Below are 23077 nucleotides of genomic sequence, written 5' to 3' on the forward strand. Positions count from 1 at the left end.
TTCAGTCTTTGCAGTGCGATCCCCAGTGAAAAAATAAAAACAAAACAATTAGTCACAATTAAGATGGTGCAGGGAGTTGCCCCTGACAACACAGACAGGGGCAAGACAGTCTGAATTTTAACTGTAGTGCTCAGTAAAAGTGAAAGCTGCATTCAAGGCAACAAAAAAGTGTTTTTTCAACAGAGTGCAAAGAGAGGCAGTAGGTTTGTGGTGGTCAGAAGGAATGCAGATAGTCACACATAGCTGAGCACAGAGTTGCATATCCTCCACCCACGCATCTGCAAACACACTCACACATTGCAGCCAGTGGTGTTCATGCATCTTATGTGAAACCTATAACCTAGTCTGCCATTTGTGCTGTGGTCCTCGTGTTCATCTTTGGTGATTCCTGCTGTTGTATCTTATCTACAATGTCATGGTTTACTGGCTTTGCAGTGGTGCTGTTGATGACTTTTCCGCTGTTGTTTGCTCAGGAGACAGGTTAGTAAACAATTTTTAATTTTTTTTCTCTAAATTTTATTTTCTTGATAACGGATGGTGTCATCGCCAGAAAATCTATCTCAATAAAACCATACACGATACGTCATTTCTAATTATACTCCTACATTAAGCCAAGAAAATCATCTAAATATAAGAATATGTATGTAGACATATCCGTGGCAGTATAACCTTGTTACAATCAAATGTGTGTTAATAACAGCTTGTAGTCTGACCATTAACCGTACTTGAAAGTGAGGCTTAAAGGTTTTGGGAATAATAGAAAATGTTACAGTATGTGAAATATTTATTCTAATCTTTTCACTGACTTAATACCAAAGAAGCATCACTCATAAACATAAAGCCTGAGTGTATCACTGCTTACAACATAATATTGACCTTCAGTATTTGACATCATCGATACATTTATACTAACCTTTTGTTTTTACACTGGATTTAAAAAGTGACCAGAACAAAGTGAGGAGTAACACCCCCCAAAAAACTCAGTGTCAATATGATATAATAGGCATTAAGGGGTTACAGAATGCAATGCACAGGTCAAATCTCCTTTTTTCACGTAATTAAAAGCAGTATCTTATCCATCAACCTCTTTTGACCAAGTTGACTTTAGTTTACACAACTTAGCAGTGTCTCCAGCCCAGTAAACCGAGACTCCGGCGTATAGCGGCTGACTGAATTTGGTTTGGACTTTGTGAAGGAGAATCATTTCTTCAGAAATGCCGTAGAATGACAGCGTACCGGCCCTGTGATCCAGGAACACCCCAATTTTGGGCATCTGAGAGCCTGAGAGTAAAGTTTTCATATTGTTATGTCTGAAATAGTAATTAAAGTCAAAACATCCTAATGCCCAAGACTTGTCGTTGTTTCCAAATCCACTCTCATCCCCAGTTCTGCTAATGTCCTTGTATGCAACAGCTACTAAAATTCCCCCACCGCTTCTCTCAACCTCCCAGTAACAACGCCCAGTCAGACTCTCTTTGCTGAGGCCTTGAAGCCAGTGAGTGAATCTGTCTGGGTGACAGTCATATATTTGCTTTTCTCTCATCACTGTTGCTTTTGTGTTGCCTTCAGATAATGATATCCACGGGTTGACAGTCTGGGGATCCAACGTGATTTTACGAGAATATTGTAGGAATTCTTCTCTTGTCTCTGGCTCTGGGATTGGCAGTAAAACATCCACTTCAGTCACTTTTAGTGAGATTTTTGGCCATTCCTCATTTAGAACATTTTCCAGCTTACCTCTGATCTCTGACAAAGCCTCTGTCACATGCTCAAAGTACAGGGGAGGATGGACATCTGAGCTGGGCAAGTCTGTGGACTCACTTAAATGTGACAGTGAAGGGTAATTAAGTAGAAACTGGATGTGGTCATCAGTATTTGAGAGCAGCTCTAGTTCCGCATCCTTCACCCACAACTCAGCAATTTCCTGCTCCAGTTTCTCCTTTAACTCTGTAACTCGATTAACTTCAGCTTTCTGCCGGAATCTGATTTGTTCATTTAAAGCAGAGCTCATTTTCTCAACAAGACAAACTAGTTCTGTGAAGATCTTTTTGCTGTCGTTCACTATTTTATCTGCAGAGAAATTGATGGCCTCAATCTCCTCCTGAAGAACTTTCAGATCTTTTTCTCTGTTCTGAATTCTCATCTGGATTTTTTTCCGACTCACCCCAAGCTTCATCTGCTTATGGTTTCTTTCTGCTTTAGCTGAGACTGTGTCGTGATTTTTGTGTTCATCAACAGAGCACAAAAAGCAGATGGCCTGCTGGTCAGTGCGACAAAAGATCTTCATCACCTCATCATGATGAGAGCAAAATTTCTCCTGTAGATTTTTTAGCGGTTCAACCAATTTGTGCTTTTCAAAGGCAGAGGATTCGTAGTGAGGCTGAAGGTGGAGCTCACAGTAGGAGATCCGGCACACCAAACATGACTTGAGGGCTTTCAGCTTTTTGTCAGTGCAGAAATCACAGGCTACATCTCCAGGCTTGGCATAGCAGTGATCAGCTGGAGCAAACTGAAGTCTTGTTTTCTTCAGGGCTTCAACCAAATCAGCAAACATGGCACTTTTCACCAAGTCTGGCTTTGGCGCAAAGGTCTGTTTGCAGTGAGGGCAGCTGTAGCTTTTATTATGTTCCTCTTCAGTCCAGCGGCTTTCAATACAATTCATGTAGTAGCTGTGCCCACAGGGAATGGTCACTGGCTCCTTAAGTAAATCCAAACATATGGAACAGCAGAGCTTTTCTTGGTCTAGCTCCATCGCCATTTCACTTGATAATACATTTGAATATAACTCCGATAGGGAAAAGGGTGTGGTAGTCAGCTTACACAACATTCCAGTAAGAGGAGTGGTTTATTAGAAGAGGAACGGTGCTTCGAGTCCCTATTTTCTCAGTGAAAGTTGCATGACCTCATAAGTCTTTTTAGCGGTAGCAGAAAAAAAATATGTCTAGATATCAGGTATTTCAAAGATACAGTTTCACTTTTCTTGATTTATTTCTGTTAGAAAAAGTAAGCAATTCAAGGAAGAATGAAATATAACCACAATTTATCTGACAATTACTGATCTGTTATTTTGTTATGAAGAAAACCTAGACATCTAGTTTTTACTCTTGCTGTAAAAACATAAGCAATAATATTTTCATTAGTAATCCTTAAAACTGCAGATAGCAGTAGAAAAAATAAATGCACTGTTTGATCGACAAAGCACAGCAGTGAGTAAACTTCCAGGCAGCTGTCAGGAAATTCTACCTGCCACAACATGGGTGGTGTCGTTTTTGAGAGTGTCCTGACCTATAATGTCCTGATAATGAGAAGCAGTAGCTCTGGGGCTCACAAAAAGGCCCTTCATAGAGTTAATATAACTGTAGAGAAAACAACACACATACCTGCTCCGAACAATATCAGAACATCCTGCTGTCTCTGGAAAACAACAAACATCATAAAAGACCCATCACACCCAGTTTACCATCTCTTTGAACAGCTCCCATTGGGCAGATGATATTTTAACACACACCAGTAGCACTGACTTTAAGTGACTCAAAAATGATTTGGGAATTCAATTTATTTTCATGAAGTGAGATATTAACACTGGGTTTTTTTTATGTTCTAGATAATTTAGAAGTCCGCTACCTACAGAAGACATTCACTCCGTCTATAGGCTCATCAGTCACACTAACTTGTGAGGCACATTACGACTTCGAATCGTGTGGTGTGGTGCATGTTGTGTGGCATGATGTCACCAGTGGAAGTGTTGAGCTAATTAACCCCAAAAAGTACTTCACAACAGTGAGTGAGACAATCTCTGAAGGGAAAAGACGCAGACTGGTTGTGACAGAGATCCTCAACGTGACACCAAAGGACGCCGGTATCTTTCAGTGCAAGGCTATGTGTACAGCAAGTGGAGAGACAGCCATGGGCCATTTGATCACTGTTGATGTCGAAGGTATGTTCATGATCAGAGTCACTAAATATGTCATTATTATTTTTGAACTTTGATTATAACAATCTACTCCTCAGTACGGCTTTGTATTTGAGGAGTTGAAATATTTGTAATTTTTTAACTTTGTGGGAAGGCGGGGAGATAAACTCAGTTTCTACCACATATGGATTTGATGTCTCATTCTGCTGTTCTGTCTGTTCTTTTACAGATCAGTGACTGAGGCAGCTGTTTTGTTGGGATGGATACTTTGATGAATATTGTTCAAAAAGCATTTCGAGAACACCTCTTTGCTCTGATTTGGCTGAATGAAGTAAATGGATCAAACATATTTTTCACCATTTTTTTTATATCACAGCAACAAATGATTTTTTTTTTTTACAAATTTAATGTTTCATCATAGAGTATAACTGCTTCAGTTGCATATTAAAGATTTATCGTATCACTACGACTCCTCTGTCTGTAATCTCTTTAATATACAGTAGTAGTAGTCCCAAAGCAGCTACTTTTTTATTTTTGTGTCATTTAGAATAGGGGAGGCTAATATTATAATACAAATCAATTTTACTTTGTATATATTAGGTTGTATTTTACTAGTGCTGTGAATTTTGGACTAATCTAAGGGAACATTAAAAATACATTGAGAAAGAATAAAGAAATATGTTGCTAAACTGACCTAAGTAAATGCAGTTCTTTCTGGATATCAGATTCTGTCATCATTGCCAGAATAATTTGGTGTGGAAACTGAAATTAAACAAAACGCAGTTTGGACGAACAAATTAATAACAATCAAGCGTTAAAATTGCACCTGGAAGCCATGCTGTGCACACATGTTGAGAGTGAAAGCAGAGAAGGAAAGAAACCCAGGCTGCTGCAATGTGGAGAGATTCAGTGGAACAAACAGACCTTTAAGTACGTGCTGGTTTGACTGTGTCGGTGCAGTAGCTGGTTGCAAAAAAGGTGTGAAAAGCCACAGCAACCATCACCAGGTTAAAAAAAAATATCAAGGTTGGAACTTGCCTCTATCTCTCAGACCACAATGTCATCATCAAAATTCATACATACTCACAATTTTATTTATTTTTAAAAACCACACACTAGAGAGCACGTAGCCGCGGCAGAAATAATTAACCTGAATTGGGATATATGATGATTAATAAATCATAAAGAAAGAAAATGTAATAAAAAAATAAAACTCAACAATACAAATAATCCCCACAAAATATAGCAGAAATACTAATAAAACATTAATTTCTCCAACAGAATTAGTTAGTTGTATTTATTTTACTGATCAAAATCATTCATCATATTTTATTTAATGGTTGTAAAAAAAAAACATAACAACCTAGAATAAACTGGTACGAGCATCTTTAACTGTCTTGGCACTTTCATTTCTCGCTCGAAGCTCGAAGAAGCCAAACCACGGGACAGGAAACTGTATCAACTGCATTGTACTGCTTTGAAGTCAGTCTTAAAGCAGCGTGCATGGTCAGATTAAATAGGGCACCTCGCTTAACATATCACCGCATCTCACTAATCACAATTTTCAACATTTTTAAAGCTGTTATTTCATGAAAAAAAATTGTTACGTAGAACTGAAGCAAATGGCAATTTCTCAGGAATGAAACTAATTTTAATTTCGTTACATTTTTGGTAACCACAACTTTTCTTCCAGAACCACAGAAAACGTTTTCAGAATCAGAATATTACATTGTGTCATTAATTAAACAACACAATCTTCATGATCGTAATCTAGAACTAGTCCAGCTTAACTAATTAGCAAATTATGAAATTACTGTCATGAAAATGAATATTTGTTCATGTTTAAAAGCATACATGAAATGTTTAAACAATATAGCCCAAGATTGAATTATGTTTTAATATAAATATTTATTATTTTAATCTTTACCCACATCCCATTCACTCAAATAATTGTCATTTTGGATTATTTTATTTGACTACATTAAATTTTACAGGGATTTATGCAATTTTGATACTCACTGTGCTTTCTAAAGCCGCCCAAAATCTTTTACTTTTCACCACTGGATAACATATAAAATCTGAAAATGGTAATTTCATATCTGTGACATGAAACACTGTGATGCCAATAAATCGCACTGTGTCAAACACCAAATTATATTTCTGTTTTGAGAGGCACAACAAATCTTTAATGTGTTCTAAACTGGGAAAGTCAGTGGGCGACACAGCTGCTGAACAGGAAGCCACATTTAGTGCATGTTGCAAGTAGCTTGACAGGCCCTAAACCGATTCACCACAGTGGTCTTTTTTAGCAGAATGTACAGTACGATGAAGGCAAACATGCATGAATGCAAAACTTAACTAAACTGCATTCACATATAAAAGCTCTTATATTTGTTGTTAAATCGAAACAACGGCAAACATGTTGATCTTGGGAGCAGCTTATGGTACTGTAGTAAGGGCAGTTCTCTTTTAGGCCTTTGTGTGTCACAGTTGTTACGACTGTGCTCGTAATCATGTGTGAATTTGAGTGTCCAAAAGACCTTTTCCAGTGCGATCAATTTAAATATTTTATCAACTAAATTGTTTAATGTGGAGTCCTCCAAATGTGTACAGGGAAGAAAAAATTAAATAATTTTCTTGTCATTATTTTTTTGTTATTGTGTTTTCTCCATTAAATAGATTTTTAATTTATGCATTTTTAGTAGCCTGTGTTACTGTTAGTCTTTGAATTGATTGCTACTCAGAAATCAAAGGAGGAAATAAAATGTCTTCACAATTAATATTTAGATTCGAAGGTTGTTCACACACTTGCTCATCTAGTTTTTCATATAGACTGAAATGTCTTAATCTACAAGTTGAAAAAACATTACAGAATAATAATTTATAATTCATAGATAATTTAATTATCTATTTTGTATTTACGCTTTGGGCAATGTGGATGTCTTAGAGAAGAAACCTTTAAGGCTGCTAGGATGACAAAATCTGTTTCTATACAATGAACATTCAGTGACATCTGCCAGGGAAGACGTTTTCATTGAATCGTCTGAAGGAGAGATAGTTAAGATAGTTTTAAAAAAAGGCTCAAAATTTAGCATGTTTATTCTTAAACGTGGAAATATCCATACATCCACCACAGGCATTCATGGCCCATAAAATGTGACCCTCAAACAGAATGAGAGGCTTTGCTTTTTCATCCTCAACAATTTTTTAAAATTTCACAGAAAAAAGTGGGAAATTATAAAACACAGATTACCATGTCCTCTCACAGTATATGTGGGAAAATAATAAAATACATTTATTTAAAAAAATAAATTTTTAAATGATGACTTGAACTCAATATTAGGGGAATGAAGGGCAAGAAAGTCATAATTCTATTAGCAATCATATCACTGGTTTATATTTAAAGTGTTTCTCAGAACGGTATCACAAACTGTGAACGTTGTTTTTTTTAAAAAAGTGACTTCAAACTGTTCACACTTAAACAACCATGTTTAATGCCTTTTCTTTCCCGTGAAAAAAATCCAATCAAATCCCTTTAGATGTTGGCAGCAGAGCTTTTCTGGGAGCCTTCCTCAGGTGGTTTGGTCAGCAGATAGCAGGAGTACATATGCTAAGTTACCTTGGTGGCCCAATTTCCATTCTGGTAAAGTTTTGGCACACCTTTTACTGTCCAGTTTTCATCTGACATTTCAGTGCTATGTTTTGCCAAACCTCTGTAGATCTGTGAGACGACAAACGCAAAGTTCAGCTCTCTGGTTTCATAAATTTGCTCTGCAGGAACACTCTGGGTACACAAAGTCCCTCCTTCTTGTTGACAGTCTCTCTAAGAACATAGTCATTAGAAACGCACTTGAAGCCCGTCTTCTCAAACAGCTCAGCCAGGAACTCTGAGGGCAGTTATAAAAAAGAAAGAAAAAGGTTTAGAGATTTTCTGATGCGTCATAAAAAGATGAAATGCATAAATTGAGCCTTCTCTACTTGAAAAGGTTATCTCAACAATGAGTGACCAAGGAAGGAGAGGTCAATGTTGTTGCATATGAATGTGCTGATATTCTGAAATAAAAGGTCTGAAGCCTCAATTCACACATTTCTAAACCGGTAATATATATCTATCTAATTATAGAGATAAGCTAAGTTAGTATCAACAAAAAATAACTTCCTTAAAATAAACTACTGACCTTTAGAGAAAAAGTAGGACCTAGTTCCATCTTGCCGTACATAGAAGTTCTCTCCCAGTTTATTTCCGGGTTTAAATCGGAGCATGGCATGGTCATAAAGTCCGTAGTCCCTGAAGAGGATAAATCCCCCAGGCTTCAAAACCTTAAGATCACATGCAAATCACATTAAACTATTTCAATCTGACTAATGTGGCACATTAAAAGCATATCTAGAAATTAACCACCAAATACATCATCAGATTAAAGGCTTCTTTCAATCAAACATTTCGTTTTATCCACATTATGAGTACAGAAAGCAAGTCCTTGTGTAGTTCCAGTAGGAGAGAACTCTCCCACCTATCATTTCATTTAAACTATACAAGCTGTTGGGAGTACAGACTTATACTAAATCTATCCACACGCCATCTCTGCTCTCACCCTGCTAATGTTCTCCAAAACCAGCTTCATTTTGTCAGGATGGACAGCTGACAGGACGAAGATGAGTGTGATGACATCCACACTGCTTTCTGGCACATTTTCCATCAGGTCATCTTTAGTTAAATCACACTGGAAGGCACAACAGCGGTCGGGGCAGTACAGAGGGTTTTGCTGTTAACACAAAGAAAACAAAGGAAAGAATGTTTTTTTTTTACAAAATTCAGTGGGGTTTTTTCTTTTTGTTGATTCCAAGATTCTCAGGTTAAAATGTCTGAATCCATTGAATGTAAAGTAGTATTACAGCTTCACTAATAGAGCTTACTCTGACAAATTCAACAGCTCGTGGTGAGAAGTCACAGGCATAAACAAAGATGTTGAGGTCATCCTCGAGCAGAGGGAAGATGCAGTTTCCAACACCACAGCCTGCCTCCAGCAGCACCAACTTCTGGGACTCAAACTGCAAGCCAGATGAGACAAAGATAAATTTAAAATAGCCACAAACAAATGTAGTATCTAAGGTAAAAACAGACTTTGTACAATCAAACAAGCTTGAAAAAAATCAGTATTTGGTATGACCACTGTTATTCCTCAACACAGCCGGAACTCTCTTAAGTAAGCTTTCTTGTAATTTCTTCAAGTGGCCTCCAGGAATAGTTCTCCATGCTTCCTTGGGTGTTTATTGTCTTATGTAGTCTGGAAGATGAGTGGATGGTGGGGTGGGTGCAGTTTTCTCTGTGGTGGGGTTGGGTGGAATGTCCCGGGCTCTGTGGGGCCGGGAGGCGCTGCTGCACTGGGTCTGGCGGGTCGCGGAGTATGGGGGTGCCTACTGGGGTCAGCGGGGGAGCTGGCCCCAGGGAGGGGTCACTTGCCCCTCCCTTCCTTCCCTCCCCATCTCCAGCTGCCTCCCTCTTCCCGCTCCACCACAACCACCCACACATGCAGGACCTTGGAGTAGGGGTATGTCACCAGGGTGCAGAGGAGGCTACCCCCCCCCCCTCTGTCCCCTTCTGGCTGCCTCTGCCTCAATTTTATCCCACAACTTAGACATTCACATTACTCACACTCTCATTACACATACATATAGGATCTTGGGGGTGGGCACGATACACGGAATCCAAAGTACCATCAGGGTGTACACCTCACCCCTGGCGTCGTTGCCCACCTCTCAATTTTAAATAGACGTAGACATTGAGGGCCAGCAGGAGGGACCATGCGCTTACCTGCTGCTCTCTGGCAGGTAGCTCCATGCCCTCCTGGGTTTTAAATGCACCTTAGAACACACATGCATCAACACTACAATGAGCGGGTGGAGGGAGGTTTGGAGTCTTCTCTCACCCCCGTTCTCTGCGGCCTGCTGGAGCGGGGGGGCTAGGAGGAGGAGTTGGCCGTCCGACTGGGGTCTGGAGTGTGGGGCCTCCCTGCTGCTGCGGAGTCGGGGCAGTCTGCCTCTCCCCACCGCAGGGAAAAGGGTAACACCACCTGGGTCTGGGTGCAGTTCCCCCCTCCAGGGGCAAGGGTACCTAGACCCGGTTTGTAGAGTACGCTTGGGGAGTGTGATCGTGTGTACAGCGTCTCTTTATGTCTGTCTCCACATTGGTTGAGTGTGGAGTAAGTGCATATGAGAGCATGAGGGTGGGAACGGATGTTTGTATCTGTGTGTGCCTGTATTTCTGTGTCGATATGTCAGGTTGGGTATCAGACGCCACCTCTCTGGGGACATCTCAGGCCCTCCAAGGTTTGGAGGCCTATCTCCCCCTACCACCACTTCCCCTGCCAGTGGTGGACTCCCTCAGACATCGGTGCGTTGGTGGTTCTTTGTGTCCGGGGATGGGCGTCCAGGTACACACCGGCTCACTCCTTGGCGGCCGCTTATCGGGGCCTGGAGCCTGGGGCTCGCTCGGGCCACTTCGGAGGTGGGGTGCCCCCGGCCTCTCGGCCTGGGGCTCGGTCACTCAGGCACGGCTGGCTGCCGGCGGAGCTCACGGGCGCGTCACTGCAACTCCCCCTGGCTTCTGCTCCGCGACTGCTGAGTGAGCCCTCATCTGGGACTCTCCTCAGCTCTTTCTGGGACAGTGGCGCGGCTGCCCCTCTGTTGGTCTTCCTTGGTCTCTTGTGTTCTGGGGGCCTCTGGATGTCTGGAGTTTTGATCTCCTCCATACCTGCTTCATGCCCTGGAGGACGGGGCTGTGGCCCCCCCACACCCTCTAGCAGATCATTACATGAAGGAACCTTTAAAAAAAAACAAAAAAACAAGCGTGTCCATGCTCACAGGTGTACACACGGGTGATCACACCCACAAACTACACCCTTTTTGGCTCCTACCTCAAAGCACACTGTGTTATGTTGATCTTATGTGCTGCACAATAATGTTTAATATTTAGTATTTACTGTCATATTCCCATATATCATTGTGATGTTGTTTATTCTATTACTCTTGTTCTCTTCTGCTTGTTTTCTTTTTCTTTCTCAGCAGGTGATCCAGGTGATTGATATATGCATTTTTTTTTTCTCTGCCCATTCTGTTGGTTTTTGTCTTTTGCCCTTCTCCCCCGTCCCTCTTCTCAGCTGTTTCTCTTTCCCTCTTTCTTTCTCCCCTTCTTTCCCCCAGTCAAGTCTGTCCCGTATTCAGTAAGTGAAAATAAAATAAACAATAAAAGGTGAATCAAATGGACCATTACGGCAAGGCTGGGATGGTCAATTTGGTAAAGTAAATCCGTTGGGCATCTTTCTTTGCCTTTAGACAACAATTCTGATGGCAAAAGAGCCAAACGGGACAGGCAAAAAAAAGAAAAAAAAATAGCCACAAACACAAGGTATTAGTCTACTCATGTCTCTCAACTCAGCTTAATGATTTTTAATAGTGAAACTCCAAAAACTCACTTAAAAACTTTTACAATATCCTTTATGCTAAATTACTGTTGAAAGTTGCAAGCTTTTAACTGACCTCTAAATATCAGCTCTAGAGAAAAGCATTTACTTTATTAGGTGGTAATTAAGTAAAATCAGAAACTACACAGCTGATAATGTCAAGTCATGGCCTGTGAAGCCTCAATTTTCCTTTAGGGTGTCCATTGTATACATTAAAATCAGTACATTTTTTATCTATTTCACACAATACCACATGCATGGCAGTCATACAACTCAAATATTTCAAAACATACAGATGTTATGTTTAATATCCTGTAAATGAACCTCCTCTGGTGTGGTCTGTTGTAAATATTTCCTCACCTCTCGGCATGCCTTGAGCTCTTCAAATTCCCTGGTGGTCCAGTGTCTATCCTTGAAGAAATTTGTTGTGTTTCTTTTGTAAAACAAGTCCCAGTTTTTCTGCGCTTCTTTCTCCAGCTTCATCTGTTTGAAGTCAGACACCAGAGCCCGCTCACCGTTCAGTCTTTCCTGCTCCCCCAGAGTTAAAATCCTGGCAGTGGGGGTGTTCGCTTGGTCTTTCGGCTCCTCTTCTTTTCCAGGATGTGTACAGTTAATATCACCACTCAAAACCCCACTTTCTGACAATGCCATGATAAACTGCCACAAAGTGTCTCCACGTTCTGTTTATACTCGCTTATGAAAAATAGACTTTTCAAACATGCTAACCCCCAATTAACTGATTTAGAGTTTTATTTTAAAACAAATTTGAGGGTAGCCGTACTTTTTCCACATTTAATGCATCCATGTTGTCCGTTAACTAAATGATGTCGTGTGGTCTTTACTACTTAATTCCGTTTCTCATCGAGTGGCGCGTTTTCTATAATTACTCGTTACTGACTAAATTAAAGCACTGAAAATATTTTCATAGGTTATTATGTAGTGAAATGCGTTGGGGTTTTTTTTTTTAAAAATCTTTTGCTTTAATGAAAACAGGTGACGTTGCTAACACAGCCCACTTTCGGCGATATTTGAGAGCCGGACCAAAAGCGGAAAAGGCGTGGCCACGTGATGTTTTGCTAACTGTTAGCCACAGCAAGCTAACTTTGTGTTGTAGTTGGTATCTTATTTTGATCCTGCTCAACTTGCCAGATTGCTCTCGGGTCTTCGTGGGATTTGACCTAAATGCGAGTTTTAGTAACCATTAAACCAACGGAGCCATGAACGGGAGCACGAATCCGCTGCTGGACAAAGAGGAGCATGTTTTGAAGCTCGGAGAAAGCTTTGAGAAGAGGCCAAAGTCTTCCTTTCACACCATCAGATGTAAGTGTGACAGACTGCGCGATGTGTTAAATAAAACTTTGGCACCATACAAAGCGCACTGTTAGATTACTGTTGTGTCAGACTCTCTTTCTCACATGGACGGAGAGGCTGTGTTTTACACAGTCTGTGTATGGGTAATTATATGGAGAAAACAATATAAGTAAGTATTTGTTGCAAATGGTGTGGCAGCATTATACACTGAATTTTATCGTTTTACTCCCCATTCTCAGGTTTTAAATCTGGGTTCGTCGGCTCATAATTTTTCAATATTTGTTTAAGAGACTTAATAAAATGTCCATGTATTTGGAATTACCTACATACAATGTCTGGTTAAATTATCTGTTGCATCTCCTTTTCAGATGACTTCAAACCAGCATCGATTGACACAAGCTGTGAGGGAGAGCTTCAAGTTGGGAAAGGAGATGAAGTTACCATAACACTACCTCATATTCCAGTAAGACTGCATGATGTGCACTTCTTTCTGTAAATTAAGCAAATAATAAAACAATTTCCATTCTTCTAGCATCAAATTCATCGCCCTTAAATACTGACTGAATTGGTACTTCCAGGAAGTGTGGCACTTGCATGTTAGATGAATATCTGTTCACATTCTGTACTGTGCAAAAGTTTATAAATGCCTTTTCATTTCCTTTTGCTTCCAAGCTATGAGACTTTCTTGTAGTTTTTTTTTTAAGTTGGTTTGAGCAATACTTTTCCAGGCTTCGTCAAGGTCTTTTTGATTGTTCTTTTGCTTGTTTTTTGTTTTTTTTAAACACTGGCTGCATTTTTTGCTCCTTTCAGTCCAGTCCTTGTATCTGACCATTTCCAGAGGCAATTTGTTTCTAGCATTGCTAGTATTTTATGCCAGTCAATTTATAACAGATTGCCTGGCATAAAATACCATAACATTTGCACCAACCAGGTGATTCCCAAATAGCTATTAGGTGTATACTTGGCATATCTCAGCATGGTTTGCAGGGAGTCCTTAGACAAATTGGTTGAAAAGTGAACATTTAGAAGATAAAAGAATAAGTGGTAGGCCTAATAAAACCCCAAAAAACTACAATCTCCATCAGATGAACAAAATCTGAAAGTCGTGTCCTTAAGAACAAGTTGTGGAATGACCTGGACCTCAACGTTATTGAAGCAGTGTGAGATTATTTATTACAAAACAAAAGGCAGCCAACATCCAAAAAGAGCTTTGAATGTCCTTCAGGAAGCATGGAGAACTATTCCTGGAGGCCACTTGAAGAAATTACAAGAAAGCTTACTTAAGAGAGTTCCGGCTGTGTTGAGGAATAACAGTGGTCATACCAAATACTGATTTTTTTTTTTCAAGCTTGTTTGATTGTACAAAGTCTGTTTTTACCTTAGATACTACATTTGTATTTATGTTTGCACATTTAGAAATCCAGTATCGAGGGTAAAAACAGACTTTGTACAATCAAAGCAATTCAAACTGAAGTCAGCGAGTCAGTCACACCAGGAATAAGCACTGTATAATGATACCTTCTTCCACTGTTTTAATGTAATAGGGTCTGGCAAAATTAGCCAAGACTGTCCATATTTAGTTCTTACATTTTCTTTTTTTTCTTTCAGGGCTCTACCCCTCCCATGACAGTATTCAAAGGAAACAAGCGGCCATACCAGAAGGACTGTGTGCTCATCATTAACCACGACACTGGGGAGTTTGTACTGGAGAAACTGAGCAGCAGCATCCAGGTCAAGAAAACTAGGTGAGATATCAGTGATTACAAAATTAAGGTTATTGAAGTGGGAAGTTCAGGCTGGCTTCTATGTTACTCTTAAATAAATCCAGGTGAAATCACATCTGTTGTGTGTGTGTTTTACAGGGCAGAAGGCAGCAGTAAGATCCAGGCCCGGATTGAGCAGCAGTCGCTTCGGTCCAGCCAGCCCACCTCTCAGTTTAGGGCCCCCACTAAACCCGGGGCTGGGATCAAAACCTCTCCTTCCCCATCTAAGGACAACCCCTCCCCAGAGCCTCAGCTCGATGACATCAAGAGAGGTAAGGAAGGTGATACACGGCCATAGCTCATAATAGAAGAGATGGTTTTCCTGACATAACTATAGTTTATGATTAACATCACAAATAACATATTCTATATTAAACATATGCTACGTGACACACTTAAGTATCACATAGTTCTAAATAAATGTAAGGACATTACAGTTTGTTATAAACAATCTTTCAGTAAATGCTGAATGTCTTTGTGTTAACTGTAGCGATTCTCTGCTGTTCTTAACAGAGCTGCGAGCAGAGGTGGAGGTGATAGAGCAGATGAGCAGCAGCGGCAGCAGCAGCTCCTCCGACTCGGGCAGCGCCTCAGGGAGCGGCGATGACAGCAGCAGCAGCGACGGAGAGCTCGAGACCCCCCGACCCCTCAGCCAGACGTCACCCAGCCGCCACCCCATGGCCAACGGAGGACCTGACCGGCAGCAGGGGAACAACCAGCTCATGAACACACTCCGTGAGTACCTTTGGGTTATACTTAGACTTGGTCAGGTCAAGAGATGGAATTTATACATGCGTGCATTCGTTTTCTGTGCTGCTGCTAATCTTGCTCATTCACTGCCAGTGACTCTGTGCTACCACACTGCATTTTTGGTATTATGGTCATTTATCTTCTGCTCACCACAGGAAATGACCTTCAGCTCAGCGAGTCAGGCAGTGACAGCGATGACGACTGAGCTCTGCTGGTCAGTCTCTCTGTCCACACTCCTCCTCCTTTCTGCCTGGTTGACTTGTTTCTTTGCTGTGATAGCTGACCCCAGCTGTGTAGGTTGGTTTGACTACATATATTTTTTTTAATTTGCTTTAGTATATCCTGAAAGCTGGCCAGCCTGGAACTTAAGAGTGTATTTTTTATTAGATGTATATCTTGTTTTGTATAGCAAAACTGGAGACAAAGAGAAAAATTCTTCAGAGGTTTGGAAGATTATATATTAGAGTGCACATACATATTTTCTGTACTTAGAGCAGCTAGTTTTATTTACTTGTATCATTAATATATTTTTTTTCAGTTTTGTGTATGGTTTGGCAAGCAAGATTTTCTGTAGCTGTGCGATCATCGCTGTAACATTTGTTTTTTGTTTTCATTTTGCTAAGAATACAAAAATAGCAGAATTGCACAGATGATCTGCAAATAGCAACAAAGCAAAGAAAACAAATGCCGCAGGTATTTTGTCATCCACTAAGTTTTTGAGGTCATTGTGGAACATGATGCAGAATCGGTATCAGTTGCTGATGCTAACTTTAGTTTGCTGTTTGCTGGTCTTTTTTTTTTAAGTAGCAACACTACACTCACTAGATGTCACCTTTTAGCAGGTTGAGATTGTGGTTTGCTTATCTACGCTCATGGAAAATTAACAGGGCAACATGCTGCATGTTGTTTTAAAGCTCCAATTAGTTTGTTTTATGTCCACAAGGGGGCAGAAAAGAGTCAACAACGAGCAGAAACTCAGATTGCTGGTATGAATAACATGTAAGTAAGCTATAGAATGTAAGTCTAGTGTTGTAGCTCTCTTTTGAATTCAACTGCCACCCCCCCAAAAATGTCTAACTAATTAGCTGCTCAACTTTCCTCACCAGCTGCGTTTTACTTCCACTGTCTACTCTGTGGTGCCAGACACTAGAGATGGCACGATACCACTTTTTTATGTCCGATACCGATACCGATATCATAAATTTGGATATCTGCCGATACCGATATGAATCCGATATAGTGTTTTTTAATCAACAAAACTGTTTTTTAAAATATCTTGCTGCATTTTGCAAGTCTGCAAGTTCATACTCAAGTTTAAAACAACAACTACACTAAAGCTATTCTGTTATACCTGTGTACAAAAAAAAATTTAATAGTTCAGCAATACTGATCAATCTAATAAACTTAAACCTACACCATCCTCCCTATTCTGGTATTTTAAAGAGTACTTAGCGTAAATATTAAGCAACCTAACTAATAGGGTTCCAACTCCCAGCAACAACAAAAATAAATAAATAAAAAATAGGGAACCACCCCTCACGCGCCACCTCATGATGCTTAATCGACATAATCAACCTTAATTTGATGCAGTGTGAAAAAAAATGCACAGAAATCAATTATTTTTCAAGAAATATTAAATAGATTCAACATCTTTCTTCAACAAAATTGCAGACTGCACAGATGGTACCTTCCCAAAGGAAAATGTACTATAGCTTACTAGGGTATATATTAGACTTAATAGTCACTATATACAGTAATTGACTTCTATTCCTTTTACATCAAATTAAAACTTTGGGTGTCAGATAATTATTTATTAAAAGCTAGACATTTTAAATGAGAATAAGAAAGAAAAGTATGTCTTTGTGCCCCCTTTTCCATGTTAATGCCCTATCGGCCCCCCTGGCTAAACTTTGCTAGATCCGCCCCTGCACAGTTACCAGCCGTCAGCTACGTAGAAAAAGATCCTCGAGTAGAAAGTAATATTAAATAAATTCTAACAACAGCTTATCAAGCTTAAACGTTCTGCTGTTGTTCAGCCGCTGGTTTCCTCTTTCTGGTGCAAAGTGGGCCAAAAACAAAGAAGAGAGACGGAGTCGCGACAGAAAAGCCGATCAGCTGATCATTAAGCAGTTTCACGATTGAAGTAGCAGCCGGAGAGCGAGAGGCAGTCGCTCGTTAAGCTTAACGCAGGAATGCTTTACAAACATTCAGAGATGGACTTACACACTTGCTTTACTTCTCTCGGGGATAACTTTGTCGGAGATGAAATGCCGGGTTGCTAGCGAAGCTCCAAATGCTATCCAGACCACCGACAGGTCCCGCATGCCACAGCCGCTCTATCACGTGATGCATACTGCTCCGACGTGCTAACGTTCTGAGGTGAGTTACGGCGTGTTGCAAGTTTTGTGAGGTGCTTTCGTGATATTTAATGGATCGGATTACATTTTTTATTTTTCTCCGATATCCGATCCAGTAATTTAGGCCAGTATCGGACCGATACCGATACGTAATATCGGATCGGTCCATCTCTACCAGACACACAAGCTTTTATTTTTCTAAGCTTATTTATATGAAACAGTAGTTACAAACGCACGTGTTTGCTTTTTTTTCTGATGGTCAGAGGAAAATGCAGACTTTAATCCTCCAGTCGGTCTGTGAGGCCATAACTGACAAGTTAATCATATTTGAAAGGAGACAGGTGCATCGGGGTTGGCTTCTACAAAATTTCTGTCAAGATTAAAATACTTAAATAAAATCAAAGAACCAAATTAAAGGGGGAAACTAATTTGCCCCAGAAGCATGCAATGTGTTAATCATCACTTTCAAGTTTGTTGTATCAGCTATGTATCATTTGCAAACAGAGAACATTATTTTTTTGCTCCAGTATTTTCATATAAAACCTATACCATTGTACCATTCCACGCCTTAAAGCATGCTAGCTTGGAAAAAATAAGTGAATGTGTCATTTTCTGAAAATGCCAAAGAGTTGAAATGCCCCTCGTCATGTGCAAGATGTACAGGAATGTTCACAGTGTAACGCCTTTTCCATGCATTTACTGCAGCTCTGAAATGTTTCCAGGCATCGCCTGCAGTGGTTGTATGTGACAATGAAAATCTCTCAGTCGGTCAAACCACAAGTTAAGCAGACTTTAACTGGTCAGATCCCTGTTGCACTGTGGTTGTGTGTGCATAGAGCTGGTAATATTAATTTTCTATCATGCTTCCTGCACCCTCTGAACAGGTGCCACCCATTGTATAAACTAAACATAGTGTTTCCAGTAGTTAGAACACAAACAGATCTCTTACTGTGTCCTAAATGTGTGAAAATCACTTAACGACACCAGTGTGTAATTGTACTTTTCATTTTTTTCTGTAGTTTATGTGTAATTGTGATTTGTATCAGTGATTTTCTTCCAATTTCTGCTAGAGACTGTGAAGATCCTGTTTGTGATTATGAATGCAGTATAACAAGCCACAGTGTAGAGAAAACCAAGGAGTTTTATTACAGAATGATTAGACTTAAAGGTCACAGTATTTGTTGTTAAAGAAATTTTGACGAATGCAAAATTTTAGGATGAAACGCCAGATGATTGTCATTTTTGAAACTGGTAACAAGTTTTGGGTCATATTTAAAGGAAATTTCCATCAAAATAATTAAATAGTTACTCTACTCTAAGATTAACATTAGATGTACTTTATTATAATTAGTGTTAAATTTGAGATTGTAAGGGTCTATTTTAATCAATACAGCTGTCTGCAGAGACCCGCTTTATGTGACCCAAAGCGTCTTTTTAGGTCTATTTTCTTCTGTTTAATGCTTGCAACCACAGTAATGTGTGTGGCCCATATACCATACTGTGGTTCAGGACCGAGGCTTTGACATGCTACTTTTTCAAAACCTTTTTGTGTGACTGCATTCATTTGCAGAGGAAGAAACAAGTGTATTCAAATAATCCAGCTGCCCCTTACGTACGCATCACTCTGTACAGACGGCTTAAAACTGAACTTTCATTTACTTAAAAACCACATTTAATATAAGGAACAATTACAGGGATTTTCTGAATCCCATGTACACGCATACAGATGCTGTTAAGCCTCTTCTCAGGACTGTGTGGGAGTGGATGGACCATGCTCCATCGACTCCAGCCACCACACTCACATTTTGCACCTTTTAATGTTGAACAAACTTTGAAACAGCTGACCTCATGTAATTCCCAGCATAGCACTATCCCATATACAACCTCAGCAGTACAAGGCTTGCAAACTGAAAACATCAACAAGGAGTAGAAAACGCGTGTAACTGGCATCCCAGTACGTGCATCATTTATTCAAAAAGATGTGTCAGCTACCAAAAGAGAGTAAATTTGCTCTAGTTTTCTGCTATCCTGTACTCCTGAAATGAGAGATTTTACGAGTGGATGTGCAGCATCAACATTTTGATGTTTGACATTGACTCATAGCTACGTTCATTTTATGGGCAGTGTTCTAAACTGAAGCTAGTCTTTTCTTTTTAACTCACATAACAAAGCAGACATGATTGTGAGTTATAAGACTGTCATACTGTGCAGTACTAGAAAGAGTTACAGTAGCAGGTGAAATGTAAGTATTTCTTCTTGAACAGGGGGGAAAATTCACTATCTTCCATGTGTCAGTGTTTTGTTTCTCCACCTGGGCCAGACTGCAGTCATTTTTTTTTCTGCTTTTGAACATTGCTTGAAGTGAAAGAGGGTGGCGAATTGTCAAAGCGAGTGAAACCACTGAAACAGGTGGACACACGTCTAATCCCCTAAAACCTGTACAACCCTGGAGACTCAGTTTGCTGTTGAATGAACTCTAATGTATTTGGTGCTTTTAGTCCTTATGTTTTATTTTAGAGATGTGTTCATGTGAAATATGTTTGTATAAATTTGAAGTGTATTAAAGCTGTGCAAATGTATTTAAAATAGTTTTACATCTTTTTTTCTTTCAAGATTTGTGTCTTTTATCTTTAGTGGAGATAAATCTAAGGAGCCACAGATAAACATGAAATCAGCTTTACTTCATTTTTTTTTAAACACTGGCTTCTTTTGGGAATTGAACTAGCAGCCGTAATCTCGATTTTTCTCCAGCACTACATAGAGGAAGGACGACAGTCAAAAATGAACTTCGAGAAAAGATTATATTGCTGGTCTTAAATAATTATCGTCAAGTGAAACATATGCTTTCACGAACACCTTCAGTTTACTAACCACTACAACCTGTACACTGAGCATAATACAATACAGTACTTAATCCCTGCGATGGTGCAACAGCTGAGTCACATTTGGGCATTTCTCTTCAAACAGTAACAAAAAATACACAACAAATATATAAATAGCTTTTGTTTCCCTTTAAATCATTTATAACACAATTATATTCATGATTCTGGCTCTTGCTACAACATTTCATTTGACTGATATATAAATTAACATCAACAACAAATAATAGCAATAATATTAATAATTAGAACAATAATTATATAAAAGCTTGTCTGTCTTTCATATAAATCTGGCTAGCTTACAGTATGAAATGATGGAATAGAGATGATAAGTTCAGTTTTGATATGATGAATCCGAGTTTCTCTTTGACTTTGAATCTCACTATTCCAAATGCAGATGCTCTGTTGGTCACTTTAATGTGTTTGCGAGAGAAACTCAGTCGCCATGTTGGCTCTAAGAGGAGTCCGCTGGCCCCAGACTGTTCCCTGAGGGTCCATGGCAACATGCCGTAGTTCCTGTAATTCGTGAGTTGTAAAATCTCCAAATGCCACTTAAGTTGTCGCTTGAGATTTTAGTTTTTATTCTCCAAAACTGTAATTGGTGGCGACTGGTGTAGTAACAGTGTGACAAAGAGGCGAGAGGAAGTCAGAAATCGAACGCTCCGTGATCAGATGATCATCTGAGTTTCCCTTCAGTCCGTCACCATTGTTTGGATCGCTGGCATCTAAGTCACGACAGCGTACTTCCTTGTGAAGTTATGGACCCTGAGTACCTTGTTGCATCTTATCTGTCAACTTGAGACCCTTTAGTGTCTTCCCAAACTCTGCTTTGCTAGTTTGGACCCTTAGTTTTAGTTCAGATGACCCTCCCTTCAGTCCCCTTCCCCCAGCTCATAGGGGTCACCGTCCAGGGCATGCTGTGGGTTTGATGCACCGTCCCTGGAACATCACCAGGTTGGCGGGGCAGTGGCAGCCGGCCACGCACGGCTTACGGCACGGTCCGATCTCATTCCAGTTGTCACAGGTTTTGGTGCAGCCTGGACCACAGGTGTCGTACACTGCATCGTGTTTACACTGGGTGGCTGATGAGAGGAAGAAAAGGTAGAAAGAGGGGAAAAAGTTAGGACTTGATTATGTCAATGTGAGCAGATTCTCAGCAGCTTCTCATTGGAATTAGCTGTTTCTCATGCACTCATACCAAACCCAATGCATACTGTTCATTTTATCAAGGTTGAACGATAATATCATGCAAAAGAGGGAATTTAAGCATACATAAGGTAAATCCTTTTCTACTTCTCTAAAAGGGAGTACTATGAACTGGAATGGCAGCTGCAGTAAGTGTCAGGTTTGCTCAGAAGTGAGCAGAATTTTCTTTAAACAAAAAACAAAAAGCCAAATCTGGTGTCATTAAGACTGGCTCTAATAGTCAAGAGCACCTCTCAGAATGCTCTGCGATTTATGAGTGTTGCCACTCACCCATACAAGCAGCTTCGGGTTTCCAAAGTACGGGCACACCTTCCCTCTCACAGGCTCTGCTGTAGGCGATGAAGGTCTCGCAGTAACAGTTTTTATGGACTGGACACTCACACATGTCCGTCACACACGACCTAAAGAGGGCAGAATTTGGTTTTGTTTAAGATTAAGTTCCCGTAATGAAAAAAGATTTTACCGAAAGCCTCATACAAGTATGGTTATGGTAGGACAGAGAAATGGATACGTGTGACAAGCTACAGTGTTTGTGGGTGGGGGCGATCGTGGCTCAAGAGTTGGGAGTTCGCCTTGTAATCGGAAGGTTGCCGGTTCGAGCCCCGGCTTGGACAGTCTCGGTCGTTGTGTCCTTGGGCAAGACACCTCACCCGTTGCCTACTGGTGGTGGTCAGAGGGCCCGGTGGCGCCAGTGTCCGGCAGCCTCGCCTCTGTCAGTGCGCCCCAGGGTGGCTGTGGCTACAATGTAGCTTGCCATCACCAGTGTGTCAATGTGTGTGTGAATGGGTGGATGACTGGATATGTAAAGCGCTTTGGGGTCCTTAGGGACTAGTAAAGCGCTATATAAATACAGGCCATTTACCATTTACCATTTGGCACTTTAACAATTAAGTTGTCACTTGAGATTTCTCCTCACCTGTAAAAAGACCCGAAGTCCACCACACTGTGGCACTTACTAAAAAGCCACGATTTTATCTTCTGGCACTCCCGGTGAGCCCTGAACTTGACTTTAACGCTGCCGGGGCACAGGAATGAAGTCGGCCTGCGAGGCGGGTGATGTTTGGTGCAAACCTCATTTCCCTCGACCCTCCATGACTCTGCGAACTCGTCCACGTCAAACTTGAACTGCCCGTCACCGCCTATGGTATCGTCACGCTTGTGGCCATTGTAGTTGCCGCAAAGGCCGCAGAGGCGCCCACGCAGATGAGGAGCAGCTACAACCTCCACAAAACTGTCACCATCCCATGTGATCTCCAGACCTGCAGAAAAAGGTGGAGGTTAGAAACAAAATCTTTATTATTTGTAACCATCTCTTGTAAAAGAATGATTTCAAATTATCAACTAATTTTTCAGATATGTGGTTTTCATCTGCCAAGTTTGTGCTGTTATTCTTAAAGCTGCTTTAATTTTGGACAAAAAATTCATAATAACCTTT

General features: G+C 40.3%; 4 protein-coding genes across 5 annotated transcripts in view; 2 read left to right on the forward strand and 2 right to left on the reverse strand.

Moving 5' to 3' along the window:
• Window positions 1–268: 268 nt before the first annotated feature.
• On the forward strand, window positions 269–4371 carry LOC146659569 (uncharacterized). The gene is made up of 3 exons (XM_085421900.1): window positions 269–480; window positions 3605–3937; window positions 4143–4371. Exons 1-3 carry the CDS (start codon window positions 411–413, stop codon window positions 4148–4150), a joined length of 411 nt encoding a protein of 136 aa, XP_085278026.1. The 5' UTR covers window positions 269–410; the 3' UTR covers window positions 4151–4371.
• A 2614-nt stretch (window positions 4372–6985) lies between these two features.
• mettl6 (methyltransferase 6, methylcytidine) lies at window positions 6986–12201 on the reverse strand. The gene is made up of 5 exons (XM_085423659.1): window positions 11737–12201; window positions 8831–8965; window positions 8509–8679; window positions 8092–8233; window positions 6986–7800 (listed from the first exon to the last, which is right to left on the reverse strand). The coding sequence occupies exons 1-5, from the start codon at window positions 12025–12027 to the stop codon at window positions 7658–7660; spliced, it is 882 nt and encodes a 293-aa protein (XP_085279785.1). The 5' UTR covers window positions 12028–12201; the 3' UTR covers window positions 6986–7657.
• Window positions 12202–12427: 226 nt separating this feature from the next.
• On the forward strand, window positions 12428–16387 carry eaf1 (ELL associated factor 1). The gene is made up of 6 exons (XM_085423660.1): window positions 12428–12696; window positions 13056–13150; window positions 14296–14432; window positions 14550–14722; window positions 14964–15185; window positions 15356–16387. Exons 1-6 carry the CDS (start codon window positions 12594–12596, stop codon window positions 15403–15405), a joined length of 780 nt encoding a protein of 259 aa, XP_085279786.1. The 5' UTR covers window positions 12428–12593; the 3' UTR covers window positions 15406–16387.
• Window positions 16388–19653: 3266 nt separating this feature from the next.
• Window positions 19654–23077, reverse strand: part of bmper (BMP binding endothelial regulator) — a 34420-nt gene continuing 30996 nt past the window's right edge. For both annotated transcript variants that reach the window (XM_085423657.1, XM_085423658.1), the window contains 3 exons: window positions 22559–22901; window positions 21913–22043; window positions 19654–21518 (listed from right to left, as the gene is read on the reverse strand). In XM_085423657.1, the coding sequence (XP_085279783.1) occupies window positions 21337–21518; window positions 21913–22043; window positions 22559–22901 (656 nt within the window). In that variant the 3' untranslated portion in view covers window positions 19654–21336. The remainder of the gene's footprint in view (window positions 21519–21912; window positions 22044–22558; window positions 22902–23077) is intronic.

The sequence above is a fragment of the Rhamphochromis longiceps genome, linkage group LG11 (genome assembly GCF_057381845.1).
Source record: "Rhamphochromis longiceps isolate RC_006_pf linkage group LG11, R_longiceps_female_GT1.1, whole genome shotgun sequence".
Taxonomy (NCBI): domain Eukaryota; kingdom Metazoa; phylum Chordata; class Actinopteri; order Cichliformes; family Cichlidae; genus Rhamphochromis; species Rhamphochromis longiceps.

Bases quoted from the DNA above. Each gene is read 5' to 3' on its own strand.
- LOC146659569 (XM_085421900.1), top strand. From the start codon at position 411: ATGTCATGGTTTACTGGCTTTGCAGTGGTGCTGTTGATGACTTTTCCG. The intron at 481-3,604 runs GTTAGTAAACAA...TTTATGTTCTAG, and splicing joins GTTGTTTGCTCAGGAGACAG to ATAATTTAGAAGTCCGCTAC.
- mettl6 (XM_085423659.1), bottom strand. From the start codon at position 12,027: ATGGCATTGTCAGAAAGTGGGGTTTTGAGTGGTGATATTAACTGTACA. The intron at 8,234-8,508 runs GTGAGAGCAGAG...TGTGATCTTAAG, and splicing joins TTTTGGAGAACATTAGCAGG to GTTTTGAAGCCTGGGGGATT. The intron at 7,801-8,091 runs GTCAGTAGTTTA...AACTGCCCTCAG, and splicing joins GTCCTACTTTTTCTCTAAAG to AGTTCCTGGCTGAGCTGTTT.
- eaf1 (XM_085423660.1), top strand. From the start codon at position 12,594: ATGAACGGGAGCACGAATCCGCTGCTGGACAAAGAGGAGCATGTTTTG. The intron at 12,697-13,055 runs GTAAGTGTGACA...TCTCCTTTTCAG, and splicing joins TTCCTTTCACACCATCAGAT to ATGACTTCAAACCAGCATCG. The intron at 14,433-14,549 runs GTGAGATATCAG...TGTGTTTTACAG, and splicing joins ATCCAGGTCAAGAAAACTAG to GGCAGAAGGCAGCAGTAAGA.